At 38.1% G+C, this 14,313-nt stretch overlaps 1 protein-coding gene across 1 annotated transcript in view; it reads right to left on the minus strand.

Moving 5' to 3' along the window:
• Window positions 1-14,313, minus strand: part of ENPP1 (ectonucleotide pyrophosphatase/phosphodiesterase 1) — a 52,767-nt gene that overhangs the window by 19,907 nt on the left and 18,547 nt on the right. The window contains exons 4-9 of the mRNA XM_058020499.1: window positions 12,502-12,627; window positions 12,272-12,332; window positions 7,223-7,320; window positions 3,585-3,664; window positions 2,153-2,272; window positions 904-1,013 (exon numbers count right to left, since the gene is read on the minus strand). Of these exons, the coding sequence (XP_057876482.1) occupies window positions 904-1,013; window positions 2,153-2,272; window positions 3,585-3,664; window positions 7,223-7,320; window positions 12,272-12,332; window positions 12,502-12,627 (595 nt within the window). The remainder of the gene's footprint in view (window positions 1-903; window positions 1,014-2,152; window positions 2,273-3,584; window positions 3,665-7,222; window positions 7,321-12,271; window positions 12,333-12,501; window positions 12,628-14,313) is intronic.

The following is a 14,313-nucleotide window of genomic DNA, read 5'->3' on the forward strand; positions in this document are numbered from 1 at the left end:
AGTAAATAACTGGCTTCAAGGTGCAAAGTCACGTGCAGGCTTTTATTTCTATATTATGTTTTGAAAAATTGCTAGTTTAGGAGTAGGGTTGGATTGAATAAAAGTTTTTCATACTATGTTACAAAGTAGATCTCTGCATCAATTACTGAAGTAAACCAACAATAAGCAAGTTGACCTTGAACAACATGAGGCAACCACAAAGTAAGTATTCAGTGTTTAACACAAGTTCAAGTAACAGTGCATCATCAGTTCATAGGGAAGAAAATATAGGCAGAAAATCAAGATCAAAAATTCCATCCTGTAGGAAGGGTGTAAGAGGAGAAAATGATCCTAAGATAGAAATAAGAAGACTTATTTCTTGGGCAATATTTGAGATTATTAAATAAATGGTGAAAAACATTTTTATTAAGCAGAAAATGTTTAATTGCAGTGAAGAGCAATCACTGATTAAATATGAATGTCTTAATATTTTCAGAATCTGCAATGAAAATAATTTTAAATTGGAACAGCTTACCACAGTCAACAGTAAAACTTTAGTTTCCATAGACAATATCACATCAAAACATGATCCATTCACTCATGAGAAGTTCGGACTGAAATATTCTACATCAGCCACAAAAGGTTTGTATAAATAGAAAGAGTAAAGCACTAGAGCTTCAAAGCTGGTTATGCTTTAAAGCTGATTTTTACACATCTTACCATTAAAACATTTCTTGAGGAATGAAAAGATAATTAAACAAAGGTTCTACATTATACTGAAACAAAGTTAATGGGATCCTACCCTTTTTCCCCCATTGTACAAAATTATTTAGAAAAGTAGGGGAAAAGTATGCCTGCTCTGGCATCTGTCCCACTGCAATTGTTAAAGTCAAATATTCCTTCAAGAGAAAGGCATTTACATACCCATTGTATATTTCATACAGGTTTGGAAAGGTTCCATTCACTGCTACATCAGACCCAGGCCAGAAGAAGGTCCCTGCTTTCAGCCCTTGGTACATGGCTGTGAGCCAAATCTGCCGGAGAACATTCACCACGTTAGTGCCCATCATTGAACCAGCTGAGGGCCTGCCAGGCCCACGGCCCCTCACCAACTCCACACCCTTCAGCGAGATCAGAACCCAATCATTCCACAGAGCTCTCCAGTCCATCCTGCCTGGCATCACTATCTGCAGCCCAGCTACACCCTGCAGGCTGATTCCTTGTGGCAAACACTCGCATCCCTGCTGCTGCAATGCCACAGGGAGCCAGGACAGAGGTAGGAACCATTGGCAGAAATGCAATGCTGGAACCATGGCTGAACACCAGGAAAGGGAAATGTCTCAGAAAACAGTGACAAAAGAAGGGGTGGGAATATTCCAAGGACCTATGTCCCACACACTCTTGACATACAGAAACAGCATTTTGGTCAGCTTTTTTGATTTTACTGCTGCTCTCAAGGTTTACAGATTTATGCCTTCTGCATCTTTCCTGCCTAACTCACTCCACTCTCAGTGGCCTGCAAGTTCTACACCTGTGTGTTCTTTCCTCAAGGAAAAAACGAACAACCAAATAAAACAAAACAAACAAAACTAGCAACAACAATAAAAACCAAACCACAACAACAAAAAAACCCAGTCTTCCCCACACACTAAATATTTACATCTCGTCCCTTGCTATTCTTTAGGCTACCGCTCACTCAAATTTTTCCATGCCACTTCATCTCCATGGTGATCTCACAGTTTTGCCATAGGTATATGATTGAGCTGAGATGATTTCTTTTAAAACCACATCTTTGGACTTAGAAGAAATTTAAGCAGAGCATAAACCTTTACTAGTGCTTCTTATTGCTCAATCTTATTGGTCTGTTGATTTCCTCACAGAAGTTAACTGCAAGCCCACTCATAAAAACAGATGAAAATCTGGTAGCTATATTAGCTATTTTAAACCAGCATTTTCCTTAGGGAAAATTCCATTTGAGTTCAACAAAAGCTGTTACATTTTGTTTCATTTGTTATTTTTTGGCTCTAGTACCGCAATTCCTAGTGGTGCTGAGTAACGCTTCTTGGCTGACTTAGAATTACCCTCTGTCCTCTTTCAACATCACTATGCATCCAAGGCGTATCAAGTAACATAACAGGGTGATGCAGATTCTCAGAAGGGTGGTAATACTTACAGGCTGGCCTTGGTACCACTGTGGGTTAAACTTCTCCTGACTTTTAAGGGTGAAGGATGCGTTTCTTTTGGGGTCATACATCTTGTTATCAATTATACCATGAGATTCAGGATACAGCCCCTGTAATTGAAAGTATGCCTTGTTGCAATGCTCTAAAGAAAAAGAACCTTCCAGTTACTCAGACTCAGACATATCCTTTAGACAAATATATCCATTGAATAGTCACTCTGCTGGTGACTTCTACTCCACCAGTAGCTCAGTACCCAAATTTAGCAGCATCATCTCTCATTGCGTCCAAGCCCTCCCTTCCAACCCTTATTTGCTTCTCAGTGAGATTTAAAAAATATTAGGCACTGTCCTTTGGAATCAAACTGAAAGACACTGCTTGAATTCACACATTTGTTCTATCTTTAGTACCAAAGATAAAGCAATTACCTATGCTACACCTCCATCACACGAGCAAAAGCTCTAGTTCTAGAAAATCATTACATGAGCAGCCAAAGAAATGCAGGCACCAGGTCTTGGGTAGTTTTAGCAGACTTTGTGCCCTGTCTTTAATTAGAATAGCTGCTTTTTACATTTATAAGGGATAAAACACCACCACCATTAGGACCTTGCTACTTTTCACAAGAATGAGGAGTGGAGATAAACCTCTGCACTGTACACCTCACATGGCTGCTGGGCATGGTTAACGACTGTTAGTTGCATATTCAGTCATGGAGATTTGTGAGGATTACACAATTAAGCACCTCATTCCTGACCTGGTGCTCCTACCAAAGGTCTTGACAAACTGGGAAGACAAGAAAATGCAGATCCTAGTATCTGATTGAATTTTAGTTGTGGCATGATAAAACTAAAAAGGATGTCCTGGATTCCAACCCTGCATTTGTGTTGAAAACCTCCATTTTTCTTTTTCCTCCTACAAGCAAAAGGTGTCAAATTTACAAGATCAGCTTTGTGACATTTCTAGGCAGGCTTAGGTACAGTCCATCACACAGAGCCAATCTCAGCATGATGCTCAAATCTTTCCTCTCATTTCATACCCTTCTTTTCATCATGCCAGGCTGCCTTAATGAAGTGGAATAAGGTTGGCAACTTAAAGCAGTTAAGCTGCTCCCACTCCAAGAGTGGAAACTGCAATTTAGTGCAAATATTTACCCAAATGAGGAGTTGTAAAGTGATGGGAACTTTTGGCTGTATGGGATTTTTCACAGCTACTCTTGGAAGGACTGGATTTACTAACATTAGATCTGGCCACTTAGCTGTAGTGTTATATAATAGCTGTTAACCTAAGTTACATAAATAGAATACATAATTTTTCCTATTCTGAAGGGAAAGCAAATTATTTTAATAACACATCAAAATATACTATTCCCTTAGAGAAAACTTGATAATGAACAGTAGTGGAAACATATTATACAAGAATTCTTACTGTGACAATGGAGTAATGGTTGGGAAAGGTTTTTGAAGGATACACTGGTCTCATACTGGAAGTGTATGTTCCACATTTCCCTAGAGGAAGTAACAAAGAAAGTTCAGCAAAATTACTGAAAAAAATAACTTGCCAGTTTCTCTCATAACAATGTGTAGCTATTTTAAAAAAAGAAAACCAAAACCATAATATATTTCCAGAAAGTTTTCACTCTTCAAAATTGTGGACTTAATACTTAAGTTTTCTTCCCATATTAATTTACAACCTGACTAAAAGCCTATTAACACAAGCTTTATATATGTCTAATGTCTGACTGCAATGGTCACATGAGCAAAACCTATAGCCTTTGTGAAAAGCATGTACAGATAAGAATGAAAAATGAAAGAAATCACACCCTCCAAAGTTGACCTGGTATGCAATAAATGCAGTCTGCAACTTGAGACCAACCAGACACTTAACCCTGGGTGCTCCCAGAGGAGAGGTGAAGTGGCCACTGACACAGTGGTGCCTGGCTCTCTAAGGCATCTGTCAAATGATTGCTTGTTTTGCAGTCTTTCTTTCTTGTCTGTGGGGTTTTTAAAATATATTAAAAAGAAGCTCTTATTCTAGGATGAATGTCAAAGTTTTCTTTATCTCAATATACAATTCATATGGCTTTAGGGAGATTAGTAAACAGTATTTGCTAGTATGAAGAGGCATTAGCAAGGCCAAAGCAATTGGGCAAGCCTTATTTAAGGGGTCTAAATTTTCATCAGCAAATGTGTGGGCCCCAATTTTCAGAAAGAAAAAAAAATGCTTTCATGACAACTTAAAAAATACCAAAACTGTTTCAACAGATGCTAAAGAACCAAAACTAATGACCCTATAAGAAGAACATCACTGCATCATCTTTACTGACTCTGGGTAACTGTAGATAATATAAATAGAATAGAAATTAAAGGCTTCATAACATAGGAAGTGTTGCATCAAGGCACTTTGAACTCATTGGATTGGGGCTTCAATTAGATTTCAGTTGAAATAGTATATTTCAGCTAATCAGGATAAAAAAAGCCAGGCCAGAAAAATATATCCTTTCAAGTCATACAGGCACCACCTCCCACACTTGTGTTCTGTAAGTAACTTATAATCACTTGCATCTTCTTTTATTACTGGAAAACACCTAGCACATTGCAACTACTTCCAAATCTGTTGTTGAGACTGTTTTCCAAAATCTTAGTTTTTTGATGTGGGTGTCTGGGGAGGTTGTTTATTTTTTTTCTTTTGTTTTGTTTTCCCTTGCTTTTTAAAGTAATAGAGAAACACACTTAAAAAGTTTTGCCAAAAATCCTAGGGAGTTTTTGCTAGGACTTTCCAACAGAGATATCGTTATTCTTTTTGGCTCATTGGCTTTGTTAAAGATGTTTTAAGACAAAAGGATCAAAATCTAAAACTTAAAATATCACAGCATAATTGTATATGAAAATGTCTTCTCTTAACACCACATGCTCACAGCAAGACTATGCCTTGCTTCACTAGAATCCCTCAGCTCCATGCTGAATTGTTCATCTTTCAAATAGAAGGGAGAGCAAACATAAAACAAAACATGGTAGAAGTGAAATTATGATAGTCTTACAGGCTTTACAGGCTATACTCTGACAGATTTCTCCAAGGAGACACCAGAATATTGCTGTAAGCATGGCTGAATTAACAGGACCAAACAATGGCAATATTTTTATCTCCTGGAATTCTGCACTTATCATCAAATGCTTTAAAGATGAAAATACAGGCATTTAGCATGGTCCTAATTTAACACAGAACCAGGCAGTCCCATAAGTTAGTGAATGTGAGTAGCTGTTCACTGCTTTGTAAATGCTGTCATTCTTAAATTCTTTTTGAAAATTTAATAGTCCTATAAATGGACAACTATGAACTCCAAAATTATTTAATACGATTTTTCAGCAATAGTCAAGCAATTTATTCACTATTGTTACCTGCCTACACAGAGGAATAGATTTCATTACCCTTTTCTGAACAGTGAAGTCCTGCAGGAGATTTACTCACTCGTAGAGAAGTTTATTTTTACAATAGACTGCTTCCACCATTTTTGGACACATGGAACATAAAGCACATAAGAGATTTGAAGCCACAGGCCCTCAGAGTGGATGTACACCTCAGTGACACCAAGTTTCATTAAGGAGAATATTTTTCTCTTACTAAAGAAAATTTGCTCTATCTGAGCATTTCACCAATTTTTTACTATGAGGGAAAAAAGAAGAAAACTGAAGATCCCATAGCACATTGTATAGCAAAGCCCTCCTAGCATATTACCAAAAAATGATCCAGAGTATTTTAGAATCATAAGCATAATGCAGAATTAATACTTGACACCAGATTGGGACAAGTATTTTGTTGGATATAAAACATGTATTATTAGGCATTCTGGTATAAGAATCTTTTAAAAATACACGTTTTGACCATCAAAAACCTTGTAGCTGTGGAGAAGTGAAATGACTTTGATGAAGATACAAATATATTTGTACTTCTTAGTGGTCAGGATTTGTCATGGACTCAGTGCAAAGAGAAGTGCAAATAGAAGTCAATGAGAGAAGTTCCACTGCAGTCTATCCAGACCAAAGAATGAAAAAAATTTACATGTGTAAGTGGATACCGCAGACTGGAAGTCCTACAGATGCTTTGTGACACTTCTATCTTGTATCTCAGGCAGAGCTTGAATAATTTGTACTAGCCAGCGTCTCCTAGAAATGTCCCAGAAATTTTCTCCAGTTTATATTTTTTATAACTGCAGTTTTATTTTTTATAACTGCATCTAATGAAAACTGTGCAAATGTCTCATTTTATTCTAGCACGGAACAAAACTAAAAAGAACCCAAAACCTCAGATACATCTGCAAATTGTTATCCTTTGGAACGCTTCAAGTTGTAATAACCACTGTGTAAAAAAGCAAGTATTTTTACTGATTTATTTTTAGTCAAACTGAAACCAGGCACCCCAGGTAGTAATTTCTGAATGTCAAGAAGATTGGCATATTTTTCAGACAAGAAATACCATCAGTTCTCTACAGACCACAGCCAAAACAGAAACAGGAAAAGTAACTAAAATTATTTAGACACCACCAAATCAAGTAAGACACTAAAAAAGTTGGGGAATATTTCTTCTGGAAATGTTTGTTAAATTAAGGTTTTCTTGGATTCATTACATTTCTACCAGCCCTTCTATATCATCTCCTCTTAGTCTATTCCTTCTCTGTCCTCTTTCTCCAAATATAACCAAATGCTTTTCATTTCCCAAAGCCATTCCACCTAAATATGAGATGATATGCATTATAGAGTAAAAAGAATCTACTTCTATTTTGAATAAAATAACCTCACAGCAAAAAAACCCCACCTCCTAAATATAAAAAGGGACATAACAACTTACAAGATTTCACTGAAAATCAAAAGGGTCCTTTCCTCAAGCTCTCTCTTTCTTGCCCTTCCACTTTCCAACACTTGAAGCTCTTTGTGCATGGGTGTTCTTTAGGGCAACAACTTCCATATTCTTGGCAGAAGAGTGAGGATTTTAAAGAGTAAGGAAAGCTGCATTTGTGGTTTTTTTCAGGTAAGACATCATAATAGTTCTTAGACAAAGAAACTACTCACGTAATTTGCTAATAACAGGTAGAAGTCCACCCCAAGTCTGCAAATATTCCGCTCTGAAGCCATCCAATGAAAATAGTAACACTGGAGACTTGGTAAATCTGAACAAACAGAAATTGAATATTAAAAGACAGACTCTGAGAAACAGTTTCCTATCACTAACTTCAAGAAACTTTCCCCAGACAGTGGAAATGCTCATTATGGGGCTATAAGCCAGGCCAAGGAAGTCCTCCTCAGCAGAAGTTTTGCTGGCACAGTGGTGAGCAAACTGCTCCAGTCCCTCTGCTCAAAGGTTAGCAGAGCAATCTGTGCCCAAAGGGGCTGAGGTTTGTATCAGGGCATGCACAGAAAAGTCATGACAAACACACCCTTAAGGTGAACCAGATTTCAAACTGATTTCAAACTGATTTCAAACACACCCTTAAGGTGAACCAGCCAAGATGCTCAGGTGATCCATCTGGCGGGTTTGGTACTCCTTATCTTGAAACCAGTCCCACTGAAGCAACACTCAGCCCTCAAACCCTGCCTCCCACCCTGAGGTAAGAGCAGGGAAAGAAATAAGGCAATGCAAAGCCAAACTTTCCTTTATTCACTTTCCTCCTGACAAAGCTGTAGCCTAGATGAAAAAAGAAGAATTTTGTATATATATACAGTGCACAGAACTGTAAGCAAGTGTAATGTACAGGGTATGTTAAATCAGCAACTAAAACATATACTTTTCCTCTCATCTTACAAAGATTATCCAACCAAAAAGAACTTGCTTACTGCTCCAAAAGTCCTACCAATCTCCAAAATCAAAAATGTGGCCCTGAGACTGGAAACACTGTAACAGCATTTCTGCCAGGAACTTTACAGGTAAATTCAGATACTAATTTCACTGGAACCAACAAAAACAAAATCTCCCCTTCCAGTCTCCACAGGACCTATGTTTTCCAGTCTTGACTTGCTCCCAGATTCAGCCCTGTTCAAACAATTTCTCTCCAACTGTAAGTACTTAAAACATTGCATCACAGACAGGAATAGTAACTTCTGTAACATCAGTAACTTCTTCCTTGAAGAAAACATACCCTGTGTTTGACCTATAAACATGAGGCCATGTGAGACTGCAAAAAAAATCACTGCTGTGCAGCAATAACTATTGAAAATACGGAATTTCATAAAACAATTTACTATTTATAATAATATAATATTAAAATATTGGTTTATTGCCAGCTCATTTTCCCTTTTTTAATTTACTTTTTTAAACTTTGTTATACTCTAGTTTCCAAAAATAAAACAGTGAGGATAGAAGACAAATATTATTTATAAAGTGTTGACAATTTCTTTAGTGATGTACGTCACAAAAAAAATCTGAAGAGCCATTTACAAATGAAACATTTATAAGCTGTGTGTCAGTCAAACAAATGTAACTATATTAAACTAAGGGATAGTCAGGCAACCAAAATATGTCAATCTTAAGAAAATTTTCATCAACAATTTGGACAACATTTCAGCCAAAAGGATTTATACTTAGTTCAGAATGATAAGATTTCTAAGATGTATGTTTGTAGCCTGTTTTTTAATTTATTTGGCACAGGTGGGAACAAGAAATGAATAATTTTCAGGTCAAAACTAAAGCCATATGGCAGAAAAGAGTACGGAAACTTTATGCATTACCTTTGCCCATATTACAAGTATTTTTTGCACCACAAATTCTGATCTCCACAAGTTTTGCAAATACCTTCTCCATATCCCTTCTCAATAAATTGATTCACTTCAGTGCAGAGATCTAAAAATCTTCACTGCAAAGTTCTATGCAATAAAATGCAAACTTTGAGGCAAAGTCTGTTCAATATTACTTACCAACAAGTCTAACTTAAAAAAAAAAAAAAAATAAACCAAAAAAAACCAAACCCAGAAAACCCCACCAAACTTAAAACAAGCACTTAGAAAGGGACTTTACGCAACTGTTTCTGGTTTGGCATTTACAAGTAAACCAACTGTTAAATACATGTTTTAGTTGTCTGCAAATCTAGCTACTGACCCCTTCTCACATGTAAAATTAAACTTGGCAAAATAGGCCATTGCCACAATGACAGCAATTGCCCATTTCACTTCTTGTACACTCTACACATGCCAAAACTCTGCCCTAGTGCTCAGGGAAGCAAAGCACGACAGACCATGTTAAACCACTGTCTCTTTGGAACAGCTCCAGTAAAATCCCCACAGAAACTGACCCAAGCTCCATTCTGAGGTATATCAGCCACTTCCACGCATTTTTCCTGTCAGTGGCCAAGACTGCACTTGCTACTTAATGAATGGGCTGTCATGAGCAAGCAAGCCTGGGAGGCTCAAGTTTTGGTCCTGTTGGTGATTCATGCTGGCTGTGTCCAAACAGTAAGACAAGCATGTTTCACAGCTCTTGGATAAATAGGTATCCCACATATCCTGACTCCAAACTGAAGGAAATGCAGTAGCAATTATCCCCTCCTATAAACTGGCTTCTATGGAAGCATTATGCTGGCAACACAGGCTTCCTGTGGTCGAGTAGGTTACCAGTCTGGATGATCGAGGCCAGAACCATGGAACACATTGCCAAATTGATCTCCCTCACTGCAGGCAGGTTAGACCATAATTAAAAGAAACAGAAAGAAAACAAAATAGGAAGGAAAAGAAAGTTCCCTTGAAAAGCTTAATGTAATACACAGAAGATTTCTCATCCCACACACATTCATACAGCCTATAAACAGCCATAAAGCACAGGAGGAAAAGCTTTCTTTTCCACTAAATGTACAGAAAGCCTCAGCAGGAGGCATAAGAGCAATCCCCAGATATAAAGAGAGATCAGCAAAGAGGAAAGTAACCAGATGTTCTTACAGCTCAATGAAGATAGGGCAAATAGTTATAGGCCTGAAGTACAGAAAAAGACATGAGGACAAAAAACAGCAAAAAGTCGTCAGTAAAGCCATCTATGTAAGTACTAGGATAAACTGCTTGAGTAGGTTTGAATTGTCTGAGTATTATTTCACTCCCAGAATGGTGGGAATGACTAGATCACTCCTGAGGTCTTACAGCCTATTAACTTTATGATTCTATTAAACAATATAGAAACCAGTTTTGGAAAGACTGAGTTGTATACTTAATTTTAAGTTGTTGATCAGTGAAATCAGTGAGCAGTTGATCTCACTGAAATCAGTGGGATTTCTCAAATTAAGCACCTCATTGAATGCTGTGTCATCTTTTGTCTATTCTGCACCACAGAATAGACAAAAGGAACAGCTAAAACCTAGCTAAAACTAAAACAGAACAAAACCAGCCATCTGAACCCACAAAATATGCTGTATTAATATACACAGAATCAGAATTGATATCCTGAAGTCTCAAAATGAGCACTGCAACTAAATTCACCTGCACTACTGCCTACCACACAGCACAGGAAGAAGTGGATTGTTTACAGAGTTGTTACTTTTGGGAGAGGCTTGTGTGTTAATAGTCCAAGATGAACCTTCAGTCAACACTGTTTGATTCAACTTTGACCACACATCACCCTTTCCTGGGTTGGGTTTTATTGCAACATTTTGGGGTTTACCAGGATTAAAACAATTTTAGAGGAGTAACTATGTATCCCTTTCATGAGCTGAACACAAAAAAAACAAACAAAAAACCCTAAAAACAAGTTAACCAACAGGAGTTGCCCTACAGCATTTGCGTCAGTAATTTTGACTGTGGACCTGCACAAGACTCTTCTTTGTTTACCAACCTCTTGGGGGCAACGCTTCCTAACCCTGATAGAGAAATCACCATTCTAGACTCAGTTCTCAGCAAGAAGTCCCAAATGGCTCCTGAACTCAGTACAAAATTCAACGACAAAAACTTCAAGAACCGTCTCTTCCTACATAGGGGATTACTGGGGACTTGGACTACAAACTGGACAGAAGCTCCAGTTTCTGTCCTGATGAAGGCTCTGACATGTCAGCAACTGTTAGTGCTCTGAATCAGAGTGAAATGTACTCAATTGGTGTGAAATGTTTCACATGGGAATATTTTGTATTTTGGTTGACAGTATTATAAGGCAAATTACTAAAAATAGCATGATTTAAATATCTTAAATAAAAACTGTAATGACATAAGAACAAAATAAAATGGTTTTACTTTACTAGAAGTATCTCATTGCACTATAATTTCAAAATCAAAATAAAAAGGTGTTTGATTTTTGATACTACTCAGACAAGAATATAGTTGTCCCATAACAGGTCTAGTAAGTATTTACTACTGGAACATAAATCCATCTAGAATTGAAATCCCTTTTATTGACAGCTTAGATATACAATCATAGTTTATAGTCAACTTTAACTACAAACTTAGTTAGGAGATCCCACAGCAAAAACAGTTCAAGTAATACAAGCCTTTTCTTCCTGGCTGGGAGCTTTGCTGCACTATTCAAGCCTGAGTGCTGATGCCATAAACCACATGAGTCATTCCTCACACACTGCATACATAACTTGCAGGAGCAGGCCCAATGTGGAGCTGAGCCAGAGAATACAAGGATCCCATGGCACTTTGCACCTTTTAAAGAAAGTAATTCAGACAGCTTGCAAATAGTGTTGTTCCACTCCTGGTGGAGCTGGAACACAGATCTACCCCACAATTTGCAGTCCTGAGGCTGGAAAATGCAAGGTATTGGAAAGGTATTTTAAAGAGACGAGGGAGACAGGAGTCTAAGATTGCTGGATGGGTCCCAAAATATTTGGAATGATGGGTATTGTAGCACATGTAGGTCAATAATATGACTGGCAACCAGGCAGAGTTGCCCAGGGCACACATATCTGTGAGAAACACCAGGATTGAGGAATAGGCATATCTTGCAAGTCAAGCAAGTGCAGAGATAGAGCAACCTGATGGGTTAGTAAGCACCACCAAATGCTGGTGAAGAGGTGTTCATCTCTGTCTGGCAGCTGCTTTCACTGTGTGTGTAAAAGGCAAGCAGGTCCCAGGAAGGCACAGGAGGGAACACAATCTCAAAAATGAAACGCAAGCAAAGAGCAGAGGTATGCAAATATAAAATTTCCTCACCCTTTTGGACACTGGGGCTCAGTAATATTCTCACACTCTTCTTCAACCCAGCTTGCCTCTCCTTAAAACAAATGAATGCAATATATATTTTTAAGACAGTACATTCTTACTGATAGATGCAAGGTTTTTTCATGTTACCAGATGCTTTTAAAGTCATATTATGTTCTTGCTCCATTTATACAAATATAGGTAAATATGAAAGAGGGTAGTAATTTGTTGATGATACTTACCTTTACAAACAGCTTGATAATTAACACAGCAATCGTTGTTTTCCACACAATCATCTGAACAGGAACAACGATATTCTAGTCGCCTCTTTTCACCACACCTGAATTTATTGCAGGTCCATATGTGGGCTAAAAAACAGGTAAGAGAGAAGGACAGAAGGACAATGATTAATACTGCTTTAAGTCCAGAACTAATAAAGTAAGTGTTAAGTTCAATCTCAAATCTCTACTCACTGAGAAACAGTCCTCAGGTGTAACAGAGATAATGAGTTATCTCATACACATGCATAGTATCGCAAACTTTAGCACTTCAGGAAGTAGGAACACCCATGAGTAAATATCCAAGAGCACAATCATCTGAATATAACTATGCAGCATATGGGTATAAATACCACATATCAGAAAGATTTCATTTTACAGATCTTCTAAAATATGGTAATTTATGTGGGTTTAATTTGTTAAGCTCACACTATAAAAAAAAAGCCCCAAAACTCCACCAGATAAAAAAAAATTAGCCTGAATTTGGAATGCCCAGAAAACACTGAGCAGCATTAATTTATTCTGACTTGCACTTGAAGTCACAGTGGATTTTACCAGTCATCATCAGGCACTCCAGCCTCTTTCACCACCTCTTAGTAACAGGTATCACTGCCACTATTTAAGATTCTCTACATAAGCTCACAGGAAGACCTACTGACTTCAGCTCCCTTTCTGATTTTATTAGAGAACAATACTGATTTCTCTGAATGGCATATTCCAGTACACTGTATCATCTGAAGACCTGCATGTCCTGCTTGAACATGAATCAGCAGTGCCCTGGTAGCCAGGAGGGCCAAGCGTGCCCTGAGGGGCATCAGGCACAGCATGGCCAGCCAGGCAAGGGAGGGGATTGTCCTGCTCTGCTCTGGGCTGGGGCAGCCTCACCTCCAGTGCTGGGGGTAGTTCTGGGTGCCACAATGTAAGTGCTAAACTATGAGAAAGTGCCCAAAGGAGGGCCATGAGGATGGTGAAGGGTCTGGAGGGGAAACCTTATGAGGAGCAGCCGAGGTCACTTTGTTTGTTCAGCCTGGAGAAGAGAAGACTGAGAAAAAGCTCCATGATAGTCTTCAACATTCACAGGAGAGGGAGCAGAGGAGCAGGTATCAAGCTCTTCATTCTTGTGACCAGTGAGAGGACTCAAGAAAAGAGCATGAAGTTGAGTCAGGTGAGATTTAGGTTAAGTATCAGGAAAAGATTTTTCATCCAGAAAGTGGCTGGGCACTGGAAAAAGCTCCTCAGGGAAGTGGTGACAGTGCCAAGCCTCACAGAGTTCAAAAAGCATTTGGAAAGCTGTCAGGCACATGGTGTGACTCTTGGCCTGTCCTATGCAGGGTCAAGAGTTGGACTTCATGATCCTGATGGGTCCCTTCCAACTCAGCATATTCTGTGCTTCTACGATTTGTTAGCAGTCATAAACACAAATAAATCCTTTACATTCAGTGAGGATAAACACCATTGAATTTACCAGCTGAGTGAATACTTAAGTGAAGATCTTAACAGAGACACGGAAGCCAAATCTATATGTTTGAGCAGAAGACACTCAATGATTTTCATACATGGCTAGCAATTAGAAATCCCTAAAAGCATTTTCAGGTTAATCTCACTTTCAGTAAATCCACTAATATCAAATAAATCTCTACTTCCATGAGAGAGAAAAGAATCTATTATGATTCTAGTTACATTATACTATTGGGAAATTAGAATTTGATTCTCCACTGATGTTAGGCCTAATTTTAAAAAACCCCCAAAAACAGCACCAATTAATTAATTCATATT

The sequence above is a fragment of the Melospiza georgiana genome, chromosome 3 (genome assembly GCF_028018845.1).
Source record: "Melospiza georgiana isolate bMelGeo1 chromosome 3, bMelGeo1.pri, whole genome shotgun sequence".
NCBI classification, from domain to species: domain Eukaryota; kingdom Metazoa; phylum Chordata; class Aves; order Passeriformes; family Passerellidae; genus Melospiza; species Melospiza georgiana.